The sequence below is a fragment of the Schistocerca americana genome, chromosome 3, assembly GCF_021461395.2.
Source record: "Schistocerca americana isolate TAMUIC-IGC-003095 chromosome 3, iqSchAmer2.1, whole genome shotgun sequence".
NCBI classification, from domain to species: domain Eukaryota; kingdom Metazoa; phylum Arthropoda; class Insecta; order Orthoptera; family Acrididae; genus Schistocerca; species Schistocerca americana.
In genome coordinates, this window is record NC_060121.1 from 531,726,622 (window position 1) to 531,746,688 (window position 20,067).

A 20,067-nucleotide genomic window follows, 5' to 3' on the forward strand; every position below is an offset into this window, starting at 1 on the left:
CTCTCTTTGCTTTCACAGTAGTTTCGTAACTTTGTTGTTGAACCACGGTGGGTTTTTCCCGTCCCTCACAGTTTTACTCGGCACGTACCCGTCTAAAACGAATTTTACGATAGCCCTGACCTTTTTCCATAAACACTCAACATTGTGTGTCGGAACAGAAATTTTCGTTTTGATCTGTTAGGTAGTCTGAAATCTACTTCCTATTACTCTTGCTAAACAGATAAACCTTCCTCACTTTTTCTATATTCCTATTTACTTCCATATTCAGGGATGCTGCAAAGGCCTTATGATCACTGATTCCCTGTTCCGCGCTTACAGAGTCGAAACGTTCGGGTCTGTTTGTTATCAGTAGGTCCAAGATGTTATCTCCACGGCCGTGCGGTTAAAGGCGCTGCAGTCTGGAACCGCAAGACCGCTACGGTCGCAGGTTCGAATCCTGCCTCGGGCATGGATGTTTGTGATTTCCTTAGGTTAGTTAGGTTTAACTAGTTCTAAGTTCTAGGGGACTAATGACCTCAGCAGTTGAGTCCCATAGTGCTCAGAGCCATTTGAACCATTTGTTATCTCCACGAGTCGGTTCTCTGTTTAATTGCTCGAGGTAATTTTCGGATAGTGCACTCAGTATAATGTCACTCGATGCTCTGTCCCTACCACCCATCCTAAACATCTGAGTGTCCCAGTCTATATCTGGTAAATTGAAATCTCCACCTAATACTGTAACATGCTGAGGAAATTTATGTGAAATGTATTCCAGATTTTCTCTCAGTTGTTCTGCCACTAATGCTGCTGAGTCGGAAGGTCGGTAAAAGGAGCCAATTATTAACCTAGCTCGGTTGTTGAATGTAGCCTCCACCCGTAATAATTCACAGGAACTATCCACTTCTACTTCACTACAGGACAAACTACTACTAACAGCGACAAACACGCCACCACCGGTTGCATGCAATCTATCCTTTCTAAACACCGTCTGTGCCTTTGTAAAAATTTCGGCAGAATTTATCTCTGACTTCAGCCAGCTTTCCGTACCTATAACGATTTCAGCTTCGGAGCTTTCTATCAGCACTTGAAGTTCCGGTACTTTACCAATGCAGCTTCGACAGTTTACAATTACAATACCGATTGCTGCTTGGTCCCCGCGTGTCCTGACTTTGCCCCGCACCCTTTGAGGCCATCTATACTAAAAAACCGCCCAGTCCACCCCACACAACCCCTGCTACCAGTGTAGCCGCCTGCTGTGTGTAGTGGACTCCTGACCTACCCAGCGGAACCCGAAACCCCGCCACGCTATGGCGCAAGTCGAGGAATCTGCAGCCCTCACGGTCGCAGAACCGTCTCAGTCTCTGATTCAGACCCTTCACTCGGCTCTGTACCAAAGGTCCGCAGTCAGTCCTGTCGACGATGCTGCAGATGGTGAGCTCTGCTTTCAGCCCGCTAGCGAGACTGGCAGTCTTCACCAAATCAGATAGCCGCCGGAAGCCAGAGAGGACTTCCTCGTATCCACAGCGACACACATCATTGGTGCCGACATGAGCGACCACCTGCAGATGGGTGCACCCTGTACCCTTCATGGCATCCGGAAGGAACCTTTCCACACCTGGAATGACTCCCCCCGGTATGCACACGGAGTGCACTTTGGTTTCCTTCCCCTCCCTTGCAGCAATATCCCTAAGGGGCCCCATTAATGTAATAAACATTATAAAGCGTTAAAAACCCGATATTCATTTATAAACACCATCTATATACCCTCCAATGCAACTGTTGCGACCGGCCGTCTGCAAGACGTTATTGCACGTTCACGTCGGACATAGGCGGTGGTCACATTAATGTGACTGGACCGTGTATTTACACTCTTAAAGACAGTATGTACTGAAAGATCAACCATTACTTACCGGAAGAGGTGACTATAATCACACGAAACTGGTCGTGCGCAATAAATCATTTTGACGCAGCTGTTGCGTTTTCATCAGTCGCCATGTTGCCCTTCATACTAAGGGATTTATACAAGCAAAGCATCCAACAAGTCATCCATCGCTGAGAAAAATACGTGGTGTTGAGGGTGAACATATTCCTATAGACAAGGACTACAGAGGCGGACGGACGTATTCGAATCTGTTGATATGCAGCTTTTTAATGTTCAGTTATTCGACACAGAATATGGAATTATTCATTAAGTCGTGATTCAATTGACCCGTTATCGTGTGCCTCATATACAGTGCACGAATGACAAAAATGCGTGTGTATTATTCGACAAGTATTATATTTTCCATAAGAACGTTACCTTAACCACACATGTATTCAAAGGCGCTCTATGATACAGCAATAAACTCAGTAGACGGTGCAAATCCTAATGATATGTTTGTACCTTCAGAGCTCCTCGTTCGCCTGCTGGCACACAGTACGAGCAAGTTCTGCTGCGAGTGGCCACAGTCCACTTGGGACGGAAAGGAAAAGATACGGCCTTAGAGGAGGGAACAACCATCTTGCGTGTGCTTGAACGTTATAAGACTGATAAAGAAATTGGAGAAGAAATCCGTCAACTGCGTGGTTTGTCGTTCAATATTATAACACGACGAATACCATAGTGAATCAGCCTACGATAGGTGCTCCGCCGAAACTTACTTTCAGAGATAAAGGACAAAGTGATGAAAACAGTGAAGCAAAATCCCAGAATAAAGCAACAGAAATTGGAGCACATCTGAAGAACATCTTGGGAAGGTGGTTCATAAAAGAAGAGTTCGTGGGGTCCTGAACAGTTCCGAGTGCAATTCCAGAACGCCAAGAAGAAGACCGTATGTAAGTAAAGCAAACGAGAACGAGCGTTCGGTATTTGTCAATGAGTATGTAACAAGGAAAACTGAGTTCCGCGATCATATGTTATTGTCAAATGAAAGCAAGTTCTTTGTATAGCGAGGGATTGCCGATTAGGTGTGCAGCCAGATGAATACCGATTAGCTTACTAAAAATATGGAAGCTACGGTCGAACAGCGGGTTCGGCAGCGTAATGGTATGGCGATGTATGGCGTCAAGCGATGTGGGTGAGCAAGCTTTCATTGATGGCGACATGAACAAGAATGTTTATAAGATTATACTACAAAAACATCTACACAGAAGCCCACAAAACGTAAATCTTTGAAATAATTTTTGTTTCCAACAAGACAACCATTCTAAGCATACTCTGAAGTAGCTAGGTTACGATCATCTACAACAGATCTCACACATCCAAAACACACACCCCAGTCTCCCAATTTGAACCTGAGCGAGAACATTTGGCAAGAATCGGAAGGCAGGGCCGGGAAACGCCACATGTAAAACGGGACTGAAAGAGAGACCTGAGTTTATCACGGCGTATACATTATTGTAATAACTTAAGGGATTGCAGGCAGCTGACGTCGTGGACAACCGCCGATATTTCGACAGGTGCACACTCTGTCGTTTTCAAGGCAAAGCTGCAGGAAGTAAGCGCCGTGCAAATGAATTTGAGACGTCGATACGCAGAGCAATGCCGGAAAGATAAAAACACACACAAACGCGCGCGCACTCTGTCTGTAAACACTAGCGCCATCACACTGCCAGAGATGACCGAGGCCACAAGTTATCGATAGTGAAAATTACTAAACAACGGTTGAGGCAGAGTTAACTCTTTGCCCTTGATTTTTGACAAGGTAGGAAGCAGAAGTACAGGCAGAATTTCAGTAAAAACCTCATCTCAATTTTCATCTTTATTTAGTTTCAACTACTTTCTTAATAAGCAACTGGAAACGCCTGACAGAATGGCCGCGTGGTTATATTCCATTGCATGACCGGTTCCAAGACAATGTTCTGCAACAGTCGATTATCTCGTCTGCTGTAAGCGTGCATGATGCTTATGCTCAGTACACCGGTCCTCCACAGTCTTGATAGTCTGGCCAATATATGGCAAGCCGCAAGTGCAAGGAATACGGTAGAAACCCGCAGATTTACGTCAGACTTCGTACACCTTTAATAGACCATTAAAGCAACATAATGTGCAGGTAGTAAAGTGCACTACTCTGGCAGTTCCGAGAAAATCGCAAGAGAAGTTTTACGCGTCTCTTACGTGCTGTATCTATCAGACGTTTCAGTTCATAATGGTCAAGTGGTAGCCGCACGGTAGCTCTGCGTGTTCGGTCAGAGGGCTGCTCGCCCTCTGTAATAAAAAAACTGAGTAAAGGAATCAACCATCAACCTGAATGGATGTCCCGTGACGTCCACGCAGACCAAGCGCAACGAACAATACCGAACAAAATGCAAAGAAAAAAAAAAAGCATCGTAAGCCAAACGTGTATGAGGTGACGGTTCGACTCCCGCTCAAACTTAATTTTTAGTCTGCATTTTTTTCATCACTAGTCATATGTGGGTTGCATCCAAATTGTCGGAAGAAGGAGAATTTTTTCAAAATGTCAACAAGATATGGTTCAAATGGCTCTGAGCACTATGGGACTCAACTGCTGTGGTCATAAGTCCCCTAGAACTTAGAACTACTTAAACCTAACTAACCTAAGGACATCACACACATCCATGCCCGAGGCAGGATTCGAACCTGCGACCGTAGCGGTCGTGCGGTTCCAGACTGTAGCGCCCTTAACCGCTCGGCTACTCCGGCCGGCCTCAACAAGATATGTTTTCCCTTAGAAACGCAAAACATTTCCTGTAAATGCGGGTAAATTGCATTCATTCGATGTAGTAGATGCTGTTTCAATTTGTGCGTTCCATGTCTGTACGACCAATACCATACAGCAGCCCCTCCCGCCGGAGGTTCGAGTCCTCCCTCGCGCTTGGGTATATGTGTTGTTCTTAGCATAAGTTAGTTTAAATAGTGTGTAAGTCTAGGAACTGATGGCCTCAGCAGTTTGGTCCCTTAGGAATTCATACATATACCATCCTGCAACATATGATGTCGAGAACACATCCGACGAGTAGTTGTACGTTACTCTTGTGGTCGGCACATTGTGACTTACTACACTCCTGGAAATTGAAATAAGAACACCGTGAATTCATTGTCCCAGGAAGGGGAAACTTTATTGACACATTCCTGGGGTCAGATACATCACATGATCACACTGACAGAACCACAGGCACATAGAGACAGGCAACAGAGCATGCACAATGTCGGCACTAGTACAGTGTATATCCACCTTTCGCAGCAATGCAGGCTGCTATTCTCCCATGGAGACGATCGTAGAGATGCTGGATGTAGTCCTGTGGAACGGCTTCCCATGCCATTTCCACCTGGCGCCTCAGTTGGACCAGCGTTCGTGCTGGACGTGCAGACCGCGTGAGACGACGCTTCATCCAGTCCCAAACATGCTCAATGGGGGACAGATCCGGAGATCTTGCTGGCCAGGGTAGTTGACTTACACCTTCTAGAGCACGTTGGGTGGCACGGGATACATGCGGACGTGCATTGTCCTGTTGGAACAGCAAGTTCCCTTGCCGGTCTAGGAATGGTAGAACGATGGGTTCGATGACGGTTTGGATGTACCGTGCACTATTCAGTGTCCCCTCGACGATCACCAGTGGTGTACGGCCAGTGTAGGAGATCGCTCCCCACACCATGATGCCGGGTGTTGGCCCTGTGTGCCTCGGTCGTATGCAGTCCTGATTGTGGCGCTCACCTGCGCGGCGCCAAACACGCATACGACCATCATTGGCACCAAGGTAGAAGCGACTCTCATCGCTGAAGACGACACGTCTCCATTCGTCCCTTCATTCACGCCTGTCGCGACACCACTGGAGGCGGGCTGCACGATGTTGGGGCGTGAGCGGAAGACGGCCTAACGGTGTGCGGGACCGTAGCCCAGCTTCATGGGGACGGTTGCGAATGGTCCTCGCCGATATCCCAGGAGCAACAGTGTCCCTAATTTGCTGGGGAGTGGCGGTGCGGTCCCCCACGGCACTGCGTAGGATCCTACGGTCTTGGCGTGCATCCGTGGGTCGCTGCGGTCCGGTCCCAGGTCGACGGGCACGTGCACCTTCCGCCGACCACTGGCGACAACATCGATGTACTGTGGAGACCTCACGCCCCACGTGTTGAGCGATTCGGCGGTACGTCCACCCGGCCTCCCGCATGCCCACTATACGCCCTCGCTCAAAGTCCGTCAACTGCACATACGGCTCACGTCCACGCTGTCGCGGCATGCTACCAGTGTTAAAGACTGCGATGGAGCTCCGTATGCCACGGCAAACTGGCTGACACTGACGGCGGCGGTGCACAAATGCTGCGCCGCTAGCGCCATTCGACGGCCAACACCGCGGTTCCTGGTGTGTCCGCTGTGTCGTGCGTGTGATCATTGCTTGTACAGCCCTCTCGCAGTGTCCGGGGCAAGTATGGTGGGTCTGACACACCGGTGTCAATGTGTTCTTTTTTCCATTTCCAGGAGTGTATATTACTAAATATTGTCAGTCGCATCATTATTTATTGAGGTTTGACTTGGGCTTTCGAAACCTGTCCCTCGTTCTTGAAACTAATTAAAAGTAGTAAATAGTCAAATAACATATGAAATTCACTATCACTTCACGAAAATGCATGTATTTTTTTCATTCCATTACCTCTATAATGTCATACAAATTAAATAATGTGACTAGTGATAAAAATATAGACTAAAAGTAAGTGTTGCGGGATTCGAACAGTCGTCTCGCCCACGATCATCTTGTTAACCACGTGACCAAATGACTTCGTACGGTCGCCACCTTCTCACAGGTACATCGGGTACATAATAGACTAATAAAACTTCTTTTGCGATTTTCTCGGAATTGTCAGAGTAGTGCACCTTACTACTTGCCCATTATGTGGTTTTAATGGCGTAGTAGAGCGCTGTGTTTTGTTTAGTCCTATTGTTGGGAGAACATTATACAGTTTTCATAACGAAAATGTAATCGTGTTTAATGTAAGTAAATACACGTGACATTAAAATGAAACAATGATTTGTTAAAAACATAGAAGAGATTTATTTATTTTAAGGTGTACGTTTTGGTAGTTAAATGTTCTCTTCTAGTAGCATACAGTTGACATTTGTATATACGAGGGGCCTTTGAAAAGTCCGTGCAAAAATAAAAACTACTTATGTGTTTGGGGTAAACTTTTTTATTTTTCGACATAGTCTCCTTTTAGATTTATACACTTCGTCCAACGCTGTTCTAATTTATTGATCCCTTCCGAATAATAGGAATTGTCCAAGTCTGCAAAATAGCTATTAGTTGCTGCAATCACCTCCTCGTTTAAATAAAATCTTTGTCCCGCCAGCCATTTCTTCAAATTGGGGAACAAATAGTAGTCCGAGGGAGCCAAGTCTGGAGAATAGGGGGGATGTGAAACGAGTTGGAGTCCTATTTCCATTAATTTTGCGACCACAACTGCTGAGGTGTGTGCTGGTGCATTGTCGTGATGGAAAAGGACTTTTCTGCGGTCCAATCGCCGGCGTTTTTTCTTGCAGCTCAGGTAGCTCGAGTTTCAGACGGTCCAATAACGTTGAATAATAAGCACCTGTAATAGTTTTACCCTTTTCCAGATAGTCGATGAGGATTATCCCTTGCGGATCCCAAAAGACAGTCGCCATAACCTTTCCGGCCGAAGGAATGGTTTTCGCCTTTTTTGGTGCCGATTATCGCATTGTTTAGATTATTCTTTGGTCTCAGGAGTATAGCAATGTATCCATGTTTCATCCACAGTGACGAAATGACGCTTAAAGGCCTGCGCATTCTTCCTGAACAGCTGCAGACCATCCTTGCAACACTTCACACGATTCTGTTTTTGCTCAAGCGTGAGCAATCGCGGAACCCATCTTGCGCATAGCTATCTCATGTTCAAATGTTTATGCAAAATATTATGTACCCGTTCATTCGAGATGCCCACAGCACTAGCAATCTCACGCACCTTAATTAACTCTTCTGTCATCCATCACCATATCATGGATTTTATCAATGATTACTGGAGACGTAACCTCGATAGGGCGTCCAGAACGTTCAGCATCACTTGTACCCATATGGCCACTCCGAAAATTTTTAAACTGCTTATAAACTGTTCTAATCGAAGTTGCAGAGTCACCGTAATGTTTATCAAGCTTCTCTTTAGTCTCCTGAGGCGTTTTGTCTGTTATAAAGTTATGTTTAGCCACTACACGAAATTCTTTTTCGTCCATTTTTTGACAATCACTCGACTTCCTTGATTCACACGAATGCCAAACTCAAAGAAATAGACCAATATGGCTGAAACTTGCTGCGCGTTCTTTCGAAAGATGCTACTAACTAAACATGACCTCGATACGCGCCGGTGGTGCCATCTCTCGGACTTTGCACGGATTTTTCAAACGCCCCTCGTTCTTCTGTCCGCCCCTGTACATGATCACAGGTTGAGTATTTTGGAGGTTACAAGTGAAACGCAAGTGGCAGTAAGGGGAGAGCAGAGCGCACCTGAGCTTGGGGAGCTCGCAGAAGAGCCACTCGGAGACGTCCTCAATGGCGACCTCGCGGTGCGTGGCGGCCAGGTCGAGCTTGTTGCCCGCGACGACGATGGGGATCTCCTGGAAGTCTGGCCGCTGCTCGCGCACCTCCTGCAGGCAGCGCTTCACCGTGGCGAACGACGCCGACGACGTGACGGCGTACACCAGCAGGAAGGCGTGCGCCGTCGCGATGCTCAGCCGCCGCATCGCGGGGAACTGCATGTCCCCCGCCGTGTCCAGGATGTCCACCTGCCGACAACACTCACTGCTTACACGTGCTTTACGTGCCGTGCAACTACACGAAAGCCTCCAGCACTAAACGTATACACATGATGTTCCAGCAGGTGAGCTGCACCGCAACATAGATCGCCAAACAATGAGGTGCACCATTACATCTTGAAAATACAAGCTTGTCAACCATCGGATCAGATTTGTGGCTAGATTCAGGGCATTCTAAAAGACAGAACTCAGTATACTGACGGCCCTGTCTGAACATACTCTTTCCTCTATCTACTTCTTAATTAGTAACGAATTCTTTGAATAAAGGACGGCATCGCCATGGAGAGCCCTTTGTCCCCTGTGGTGGCTTTCAGGAGAAAGCACTTGAGTCTGTTGTTTTAAATCCTACGGTTTTATGGCGTTATGTAGATGAAACTTTTACTGTATGGCCTTATGGAAATCAAAAATGGAGAAATTCTTTTGTCACTTAAACTCATTACATGAGAATGTCAAATTTACGTTGGAGGTTGAGAATGGTGAGACTTTACCCTTTCTAGACGTGCTAGTGCGCCGTAAGAATAATGGGTCATTGGGACAATTGGCGTACAGAAAACGCACGCACACATATCTGTATCTCCAGGCGTCTAGCTGCCGTCCGTCCTCGCAAACTGTCGGTGTTCTCAGTGCCTTACTACATTGGACCCACGTAATATGGGGCGATGAAAACCCGTACGCATTATTAGACCACTTGGAGAACGTCTTTAAAGAGAATGGCTTCATTTAACGCAAAGGCCATGCACAGCTATAACAACAGAGGAATGTGTCTTCTGATAAAATAGGCAGACTGCTTAAGAAAAATAAAATCAAGGTTATCTTCCGCCCTCCAGCGAAGAGCATGGCCCTAGCTGGATCCCTTTAAGACGACTTACAACTGAAAAAAAGGGCGTTTACAAAATTCCCTGTGAGCGTGGTGCTGGATATATACGCCAGACGATGCGAACTATCAAGAGCGTTGTGCAGAACATGAAAGATACACCGTCTACGGAACCGTTAAAATCCATGGGACATGCAGTGGAATGCAGTAGTCAAAAATTTTTCCAGTTAATCAAAGAATCAGTGGAAATACGTCTTGTCGATGGTCTTAGAAATCGTGACAACGGTTTTCAACTGGATAAAACTTGGAATCCTGTAATTAAAATTATCCAGTCACAGCGGAATAGACGGGGTCATTCGACACGCAATGATTAGTTCACCTCTCACTTCCATCACCGAGGTCAGCACACACAACTCGGCAGTCCCTCGCATGTCAACACCTGACGCATGTCCGCCCCCGGCAGCTGTGTGGTGAGCGCGACAGACTGTCGTACCAATGGGCCCGGGTTCGATTCCCGGCTGGGTCGGAGATTTTCTCTCTGCTCAGGGACTGAGTGTTGTGTTCTCCTTATCATCATCGTCTCATTCCCATCGACACGCAAGTCATCGAAGTGGCGTCAACTCAAAAGACTTGCACCAGGCGACCGGTCTACCCGAAGGGAGGCCCTAGTCACACGGCATTTACATTTACCTGATGCACGCGCCGAAACACGCCAGTGTATATCGCATGCACGAGACTCGGGAGATTCGGCATAAATACCGTGAATGCACCTGGGCTCTTCAGTAGTTATCTACTCAGCCGAAGATGGCCGAACGTCTCTCGCCGGAAAATATCGTCGAAGAAAGTCGACCGGATCTGGCTGCACACCCGAACATGATTAGATGTGAGAGTAATTCTGGAGTACCCTATGGGGCCTTTGCTGAAGGCGATACACGGTATTTCACAATTTAGATTATTGGTTTCGAAGGGTTTCACAGGGATTTGGCAGAGAAAGTTTTTATAACAAAGCCATGCCTGGAACTGTACCATATGCACATAAAATAATGTTTGAAGATCGTTCTTGTGAAACACAGCTAGTTGTTTATCCTCACGAAGGAATCAGTGCTGTGGAGACATGATGTTAAAATAATTCCATATTTTTAGATTTCCGGAAGGCTTTTGACACCGTTCCTCAGAAGCGACTTCTAATCGAATTGCGTGCCTCCAAAGAATCGTCTCAGTTGTGCGACTGGATTCATGATTTCTTGTCAGAGAAGTCACAATTCGTAGGAACTGGCAGAAAGTCATCGAGTAAAAAAGAAATAACATGTGACGGTCCCCAAGGAAGTGTTTTACGCCCTCAGCTGTTCCTGATCTACGTAATAATTTAGGGAACAATCTAAACAGCCCTCTTAAGATTGTTTGCAAATGATGCTGTCATTTACGATCTTGTAAAATCTTCAGATGATCAAAAATAACTGCGGAAGGATTCAGACAAGATATCTGTATGGTGCGACACGTGACAGATGATTTTAAATAATGAAAAGAGTGTAGTCATCTACATGAGTACTAAAAGGAATTTCGGTTAACGATAAATGACTAAATAGTTAAGGATTACAATTAGGAATAACTTAAATTGGAACGAGCACATAGATAATGTTGCGGGGAAAACTAACCAAAGACTGCGATTTATTGGCAGGACGTACTACTAAAGACTCTGCTGCACTACACTTGTCCGTCCTTTTCTGGAGTTTCGCTGCGCGGTGTGGGCTCCACATCAGATAGGATACACTGAGGACATCGAAAAAGTTCAAAGAACGGCAGCTCGTTTCGTATTATCGCGGAATAGGGGATAGAGTGCCACGGACATGATACGAGAAATGGGATGGCAATCAATAAAACAAAGGCGTTTTTCGTTGCGGCGAGATCTTCTCACGAAATTTCAGTCCCAACTTTCTCCTCCGAATGTGAAAATATTTTGTTGGCGCCCATCTACATAGAGAGAAATGATCATCATAATAAACTAAGAAAAATTAGAGCTCGCACGGAGAACTTTATATGTTAATTTTTCCCAGGCGCTATTAGAGAATGGAACGGTAGAGAAATAGCTTGAAGGTGGTTCGATGAACCCACCGCCAGTAATAACCTAAGTTCGTGAGCTTGCACGGTCAGTGCAATTGGATAGAACCAAATTGGGTGTCTGGCCGCGCCATTGCAAACCACTGAAACAACTTTACAACCGACATTTCGATTCCTCTTCAGGGCGACTAAACTGCTAGATTTTGTGACATACCTTCGCTATACTCGTATGTGCCGTGTTAAATCAGTTATAGCATAACTTCATTGGACAATTTGAGTAAGGGTGGCTATGGAGGAATGGCTGTACGGAAGGATATCGCTTTGTGGTACTTTAACAGACTGTGACAGGCAACAGCAAATCGACAGCTTCTACTCGGGAGTAGTACTTAGGTTTTCCACGTATGTTTCAATAAGTTTTAGTTGAATTCACAGAGGTTAGAGGACACGAAACACTAATTTCTTGTTGGATTGTGGGTGTAACACTAGCCTGCGAATTTTTGCTTACAACGTGTTACTGTTTGGTGTTCTATTTTAGTTGTTTGCTTGCTGTGAAAATGGAGCTTGACACGGAACAAGAGCGTATCGTAGTGACCTTTGGTGTGCTTCATGTAACGTGTCTGGAGAGATTGTTTTGTTCTTGATTTAGAGCACTACATACACGGACATTGTTACGATGTCATCCGACCTGCTCGTAGAAATTTAACAAGGCGTTGTGTTTAGTAGGTGCTGGATTAGTGGTTCAGCAGACTAACGACAAGGTTTTCGAATCTCAGATGAAAGGAAGGCAGAAATTGTAGAGTCGCCCAGTGATTAGAGAGGGGGCACTGTTTGGTATTTTATTGTTTGGTCGTTTGAGAATAAAAACTCTGCTTTCTGAATTATGTGATTCGAATAAAGAAAGGCTAGCCTAACAGAAATGGCTCAACACTGAGGTCGTTTAGATAATTCAACTAGTAGTTCACAAATATCTAACAGAAACATTTACAAAATATGATATTGAGCGTTTACGAATATGAAAATGAAGTAAGTCTCTAAAAATACAATACTCAGCAAGAAAAAAAAAGAGTTTCTGCCTACAAGCAGGCAAGACTTGTGTTCCTGCTCTTTGTAGGTGGGCTGCTCGGTGTAGAGGCCTCCTTAATCTAGTTGGCGCTGTCAGAGCAGCCAAGCGGTGCAGGCGAGGTCTGGAGTAGGCCTGGTGCAGGCCGGTGGGCAGAGCAGCCTGCTTGGAAATCCCAAAGACACGGAAACTCTGGCGGCATGCCAGCTGAGGAATGCGTTAGGCTCACCGCGGCAATACCTCTCTGTGACGTCACTATGACGTGAACATGTCCACTTTCGACCGACTTTCGTTGTCTTATCGTGTACTGAGAAGTGGGAGCTACCATATCGAATTTCATCGTTTCACCTGAACTTCGTATTTGATGGGTTTCATATTATAACTTATGTCCTATGGTTGTACGCTGTTTCAAAAGACAAGTACATAGAAGACCTCTCGAAAACGGGTCGGTACTGGAACGATTTGCTATAACTGAATGTAAGGTAATGACAGATTGTCACTTCAGAAGATCTAAGTTAAAAAGACACGTTTACAAATTGACATGTTCATGGCGGCGTTGTAGACAGTGGTGCAGCTGGTGCGCTGGTTTGCGTCCTGCTACTTACAATAACTTTTTTTTAACCTTCGCGTTTCTGGAACATTCTGGGACTTGGTTCTTCTTCTTCACTTCATGTATTAGTTAAATTGCCTGTTACGATATTCCTCTTTTGCATGGTCTTCCTACATTCCCTCTTTCAGCGTGTATATAATTGAGAGCCTTTATCCTCCATTTATATGGTCTACATGTTCCTTCGATTTTCTCATGTTTTCCTTTATTTTCTCCTTTAGGTTACATGTTCCTCAATCTTTCATTATATCTTCATTTATTTTTTGACATTCTCTTTTACATCCTTCCACTCTATTTATAAATCTCATTTCTTGAGTCTGTATTCTACTTTCTTGGTGTCTTGTTGTGCCCAATCTTCACTTCCATAACTAAGGGTTGGTTCTGCTATTGTTCTATGAAATTTGAGATGGGTTTCTTTTCTGGTTTTATTCCACAAACTTTTTACAAGGGTTCACAAATGGAAGTTTATTTAATTTTCTATCACATCATGGTTATCTTTGTTAGTAATGTCGCATCCTAGATATTTAAATACTTTACTTGCCCCAAGATATCGTTATTGAATACTATTTTAGATCTTACTGGCGGTCTACTTTGAAATGCTATCACTTTCTTTTTACCTCCCGAAAATGTTAGGTTGTAATTTGAGGCTATCTGCTGCACCTTATAGACTCCCATCTGAAGGTCATATTCATTGTCTGTAGTCAGAGTTACGACTTCTATAAGGCTCATGCTGAACATCTTCACTCTTCCAGGTTCACAACTATGATATGACGAAGAGGCAACAGGGAAAACATAACTTTCCCCGCGTGCATTCAGTCCCGTGCCTCGCTGTGAACAAGCGTCGCGTGGTTGGCTGTCTGTGATCCCTCGCGAGGAATTCGCAGCACTCTTACTCGGACTTGTTTTCATGTGACAAGCTTGAATGTTTAATACTTTACTAACTCATGGCGTTTGGGAAATTAGTTTGCCTACCTTATTATTATCATTCCTTATTGATTTACTTACCTTATTAACCCTCCTATCCCTATCAATTGAGATATGGAAAAATACAAACGAAAAGAGTAGCATCGGCTCGGTTTCTTCGAGTTTCGAACCCGGGTTTTCCGCTCCCCCACCCAGTAACTTAATTTTTAATTTTTTTTTTAAGAGTGTTCAGTTATGAGTAGGTGGAGACAAGACGAGCAGGGGTCGGAACCCGAGGGCTGGCCGCGATGTCTGCCCCCTCCCGTCCCTGAATCACTCCCTCAAGGTAGCTTTTTGATTTATTTTTATTTTATTTTATTAATTTTTATTATGTTTTTTTTTTACCAGGAACAGGGTAAATGAACAAAAGATCTTTATTGGTACAAACTTAAATACAACAGAAACTCCATCCTTCCGGTGAAAATAACACAAGACATTATACTCGCACAAGGCGAGCAATTTTTTTTTATGAACAAGCAGTAGGAAAAAAAAGACTAATAATACTGATGTAAGCTAAGAGGTGTGAAGCAATATACAGTGGAGTGAGGGAGAAACCAGTGTTTTCTGGTATAGTGCATAAAAAAAAGGAGGCGCGTGTCCATGCGCCTACTCCACTGTGGGTTACAATGTAGGAAGTAGCGCGGGGAGTCTCAGATGGCCGGCCGGAGTGGCCGAGCGGTTAAAGGTGCAACAGTCTGGAACCGCACGACCGCTACGGTCGCAGGTTCGAATCCTGCCTTGGGCATGGATGTGTGTGATGTCCTTAGGTTAGTTAGGTTTAAGTAGTTCTAAGTTCTAGGGGACTTATGACCACAGCAGTTGAGACCCATAGTGCTCAGAGCCATTTGAACCATTTTTTGAAGTCTCAGATGACAGCAAGGGGGGCGGGAGGGCTGCCGGCGTGTGGCACCATCCAACTGAGCGGGGGTGACGTAAAGATCGCGTGTAGGTAATTGGCGAAGAAGGCGCGGTAGCGTGGTCGGTGTTCGACTTCACTGTGGGCGGTTTGTAAGTACTGCCAGAAATCAAGGCGTGATTTGTCGCCATCATTATACATGTAGGTGATTGTCCATCCCTTGACCCATACAATCACATGATTTTTGGTGGCGGGGAGATAAGTATTCTCATGATGGATAAAAGTCCATGGGTCAATCGAGTCCGGCGGAACGCGGAGGTAACAGGCAACGAACTGTCGGGCAAGTTTCCAGACGTCACTGGTGGCAGCACAAGTCAGTTGGAGGACATCGTCATCCACGAGGTGGCAAAAGGAACAAAGTGGAGAGTCCTTCAGTCGGATGGCGTGAAGACGATGATTGTGGCGAATTTTTCATTTGCGACTTGGTACCATGTTGCCCGGACGTTGGAGGGAAGATAAGGCTGGTGATATGACGCCAAACCGTGGGCCACCGCGTGGGCGGATGTCTCAGTACGATATTGTTGCTGGATATGGAACGAAGGAGTGGGGTGTAAAAATCTTTAGGTAGAGGAGAACGCGTGGTCGGTAAGTGTGTGTGAGCATAACTGAAGTCGACGATGAAATGAGAAATGTGCGTCAGATGGTGCTTGATGTGTCCGACTGGTACTGGTGGTGTTATAATCGCGGGCACAAGAATTTCCAGCAAGCTGTGCGTAAGGGAGGTGCCCCCGTGCCATTGCTTGTGCATGGTGGACATGTACAAGGACGCCACGCGGAGTCGCACATTGTCAAGGCCGAGGCCCCCCGCTCGCGGGGGAAGGGTGAGCGTGTCGTAGCGGACCGTAAGGAAGTATCCGAAGTGAGCCTGGAGGCTGCGTCCAATAGTTGATGGCAGCGGGAGGACCTGTGCAATGTGGACCATTCTGGACGCCACGTGTTGATTGAGGTAGTGGACACGTAGTAAAGAATCGAGTCGTCGGAGAAGGTTTTGTCGCACCGTCGTGCGGATAGTTTGGAGTGCACGCCGAAAATTGATGGCAGCGGAGCGGCGCACGGTGGAGGTGAAAATGATACCAAGGTATCGTAGTTTTTGTACACACGGGAGAGGGGCTAAGTCGTCGTGTGAGAGGCTGCGTCCAATGGCCATCGCCGCGGATTTAGCCACATTCATGTAACTGCCCGCTGCAGTGCCGTAAGTTGATATCAAATCAAGTACCGTGTGTGTTTCACTCCGTGAGCGGATCAAGAGAAGGAGGTCGTCCGCATACGCACGACATCGAAAACTGTGCTGTCGCAAAGTGAGACCAGAAAGGTGGCTCGTCAGACTCCCGATGAGTGGCTCCACGTTTATGGCATAGAGTAGGGTCGAAAGTGGGCAGCCTTGCCGGACGGAAAGCCGGATCGCCACTGGTCCCGCCACACGGCCATTAACCTGAATCAGCGATTCGGCGGTGCCGTACAGGCGCCGGATGACGTCGATAAATGCTGGTGGAAAACCCATGTGGTTCATCACTGAGAACAGAAAAAGATGCCGCACTTTGTCGAATGCGCTGTCAAAATCAATGGCAACCACTGCGACGCGGAGTCTGCACGCCGCTGCCAGTGCAATTAAATCGCGACATTCTCCTGTGGCCGTTTGTATATTAACTGAGCCGCCCGGAGTTGTCTGTTCCGGGGATAGAATGCTAGGCAGGACCTTGCGGCATCGCGTTGCCAGTAGGCGTGTAAAAATTTTACAGTCTGCGTTAAGCAGAGTCAGAGGACGGTAATGTGCTGTCGTCACACCTGGTGTCGACTTGTGGATGGGTATAATAATTCCCATGACGAAGGACGGCGGCACGTCGATCCCCATCATGAAACATCGTTGTCCACCGTGACGCCATTAGTGTGAAGAAAGCGCGATAAAATTCTAAGGGCAATCCGTCGACACCAGGTGACTTATTCAGAGCACCTTTGTGATTGCATCGTGGATTTCGTGACGCGTAATTGGCTCCATCAGCTCGTCCGCTTCGTCGCTGGTGAGGGTGCGAGTTACATGTGGTAACACAGACTCCTCAGCGTGGTTGTTGGTAGTCTCCTCCTGGTACATTGTGCGGTAGTGGTCGACAAAGGCACTGACGATTCGGCCTGACAAGTGACGTGCTGGCCGCAACAGGTGGTGATCTCGGTGATGAGTTGTTGTCGTCGATGTTTCCTATAGGAGGTGATATGATGCATGGTCGGATGTTCTTGTTCCGCCGAATCTTGACATCGGGTTCACACCATAGCCCCCTGCAGTCTACGGCGTGTCAAAGTTACACTTTGCGCCTTGATCCTGCTGCGTTCCCTCTGGGTGTCGGGGGTGGGCAGTTGGGCGTCCAGGTCGCGGAGAACGGCGCAGAAATAGTCGGTAGTGTGCCGGCGCCACGTAGCAACTTCCTTTTCATACTGAATCAAAGTACGTCGAATGGCAGGTTTGGCACATTCCAGCCACCAGGTCAAGGTCGTGAAGTATTTAGGTAAGCGAAGTTCACAGGTGGCCCATGTCTCGGTAACACGTTGAAGACATTGGGGATCACGAAGATGGAAGGTGTTTAGCTTGCACGGTGTACGACTACGCCAGACCACTTGCCTGGGGAAGAGAATGTTGCAGATGTAGGCACAGTCGTCCGAAAAGGCCAGGGGCCCAAGTTCTGCACTTTGGACTTTTTTTTTCGCTAGCTGCTTATATTTTATGACCCACCGTCTAATTTCTTATGGTGGGTCGTATGTTGCCACTTAGCCGCTGTGACTGGGTCCGGGGTCCGCAGTGACTGAAAGTAACACCACACCGGCTCCCGTCCCCACTCACACCGTTGCCCGTGTCCCGCCACGTGGAGGCGGGCTCTGTTTAGTTCCATTTGATATCTTTTTTTTTTTTTTTGGACTGCAGGTGTGAGTTCCCGAGAGAAGTAAATTCTATCAAGGCGGCTCGCGGAGTGACTCGTCTCGTAAGTATGTCCAGGCGCGTCGCCGTGCTGGACTTCCCAAGTGTCGCGGAGCAACAGATCTCGGACGACAAGACGCAGTTCTTGACAGGTGTTGTAGTGGGGCACTTGATCTTTAGGGTGCAAGACACAATTGAAATCACCCCGAAGCAAGTAATGGTCGCTGCGTCCAAGAAACAAAGGAGCGATTTCTTCTAAATAGAAGAGTGCCCTGTCGCGTCTGCGGGTGGAGCCTGACGGAGCGTAAATGTTGGCGATACGCGTCCCCATGGCGGTGACGGCCATGCCTCTGGCAGATGGTAGGTATGTGATATCGGCCACTGGAATGCCTTCTCTGGCGTAGATGGCTACGCCGCGTCCCAGGTGGTCACCAGGAGAAGGATAAGTGTTATATCCCGCGACGTCTGGAAGTGTGGCCAAGTGTACTTCCTGTAGTAGTGCGATATCGACGTCCGACGCCCATATCATCTCTCGCAGCAGTTGAAGTTTCATGGGTGAGCTAATGGTGTTAGTGTTGATCGTCGCTATTCGGTAGGTTTGGAGCCGTACCCCGCCGTGGAGGGGAACTCCACTGGCGGAGGATGAAGAGGGGCGAGGCAACGGCGGAGTCGTGCCGTACGCCACCTGACGGCGTTATCAGCGGCGTAACTATGCTTCCGTCTGGGGTAACTCTGTCCCCAGCGTGTGGTCCGGGTCCTCATCGACGTCCTCACTCCACACCATTGAAGGCGCTGTCGTTGTGATGGTCGTACGTTCCACTTCGGTCGTAGGGGCGGAGGACGTCTCGGTGGCAGTCGCAACGGTGGAGTCCATTGGTTCAGGAGCACCTGGGCGAGCCAGTAGAGTAGGCATCGACACAGCCACAGTCGGCGTCATGTTGTTATCATTCGTATCGTCGTGTAGGTTCTCCGAGGCCTCGTCGGGTCGAACGGCCTCTGGAACATCAGGGGGAGGTGATCCGTCTCGTTCCGAGACCGTACGGAGCCTCCTCTTGCGCCTCTTAGGTGAACGTTGTTTGCGGGTTCGTCCCTCCGTGTCGGAAGACGGAACGGAGTCGCGTCGCTCTGAGACGAAGGCCGTCGCAGGAACGTCAAATGTAGGGGCGTCCATATGTTCAGGCGGGTGGGTGTCGGAAGTCGTCGCTGTTGGTAGTGGCGCCGGAGTAGCGTCAGGCTTTGAGCGCGACGTGTCGGCGGTACCCGTAGCAGCTGGAAGGGTCACCGGTACATGATCAGACGGGCGGCGGCCGGTGGGAGGAGAAGTGAGCGCCGATGCGTAGGTGATCGCTAAAACCGTCGTCGGAGACGGAGGTGACACTGTAGCGGCTGGCAATTGGGTGATTCGTCGCTGAAGACACCCAGATCTGAGGTGGCCTTCTTTCCCGCACCCGGAACAGGTCTTGGGTTGGCCGTCGTATATGACAACCGCGCGTCACCCGCTAATTTGCAGGTAAGAAGGCATGTGGCGATGGAGGTCGATGGTGATCTGCCGTACACCGTTAAGAACGGGGTACGTTTGGAATTGCGCCCAGCGTTCGGCAGTGTGGCCATGTACAGTGCCATAGGGGCGGAAAGCCGCTATAACATCTTCCGCCGGTAGCTCAGAGTTCGAAAACTCGTATGGTGCGCATTCCTAAGCCGCAATGGTCGACAGTGACCGCTCCGACATTGCCGTCAGCGAGGCAAAAGCGTAATCCATGGTTGGTGTCACGAAGTATTCTTTCTGATGTGTTGGCAAATGTGCCAACACCTTGTAGATAAAGGAGGCCTAAATGCACGCTATGTAACGCAGACGGGCTTGAATTCTGGAACAGGATAAGTATTGAATGCTAATAAGAAAAGTATGCAGCTCCTCGAATACTTATCTTTTATTCCTTGTGGTACATCGCTCTTGATAATACAAATAAGACTATCTTCAGATACGGTTAATGGCGCCTTGCTAGGTCGTA

The 20,067-nt window shown here is 47.4% G+C and overlaps 1 protein-coding gene across 1 annotated transcript in view; it reads right to left on the bottom strand.

Moving 5' to 3' along the window:
• The window catches only part of LOC124605756 (GTP-binding protein Di-Ras1), a 61,285-nt gene that overhangs the window by 19,778 nt on the left and 21,440 nt on the right, over window positions 1-20,067 (bottom strand). The window contains exon 2 of the mRNA XM_047137642.1: window positions 8,428-8,705. Coding sequence (XP_046993598.1) covers window positions 8,428-8,705 — 278 coding nt within the window. The remainder of the gene's footprint in view (window positions 1-8,427; window positions 8,706-20,067) is intronic.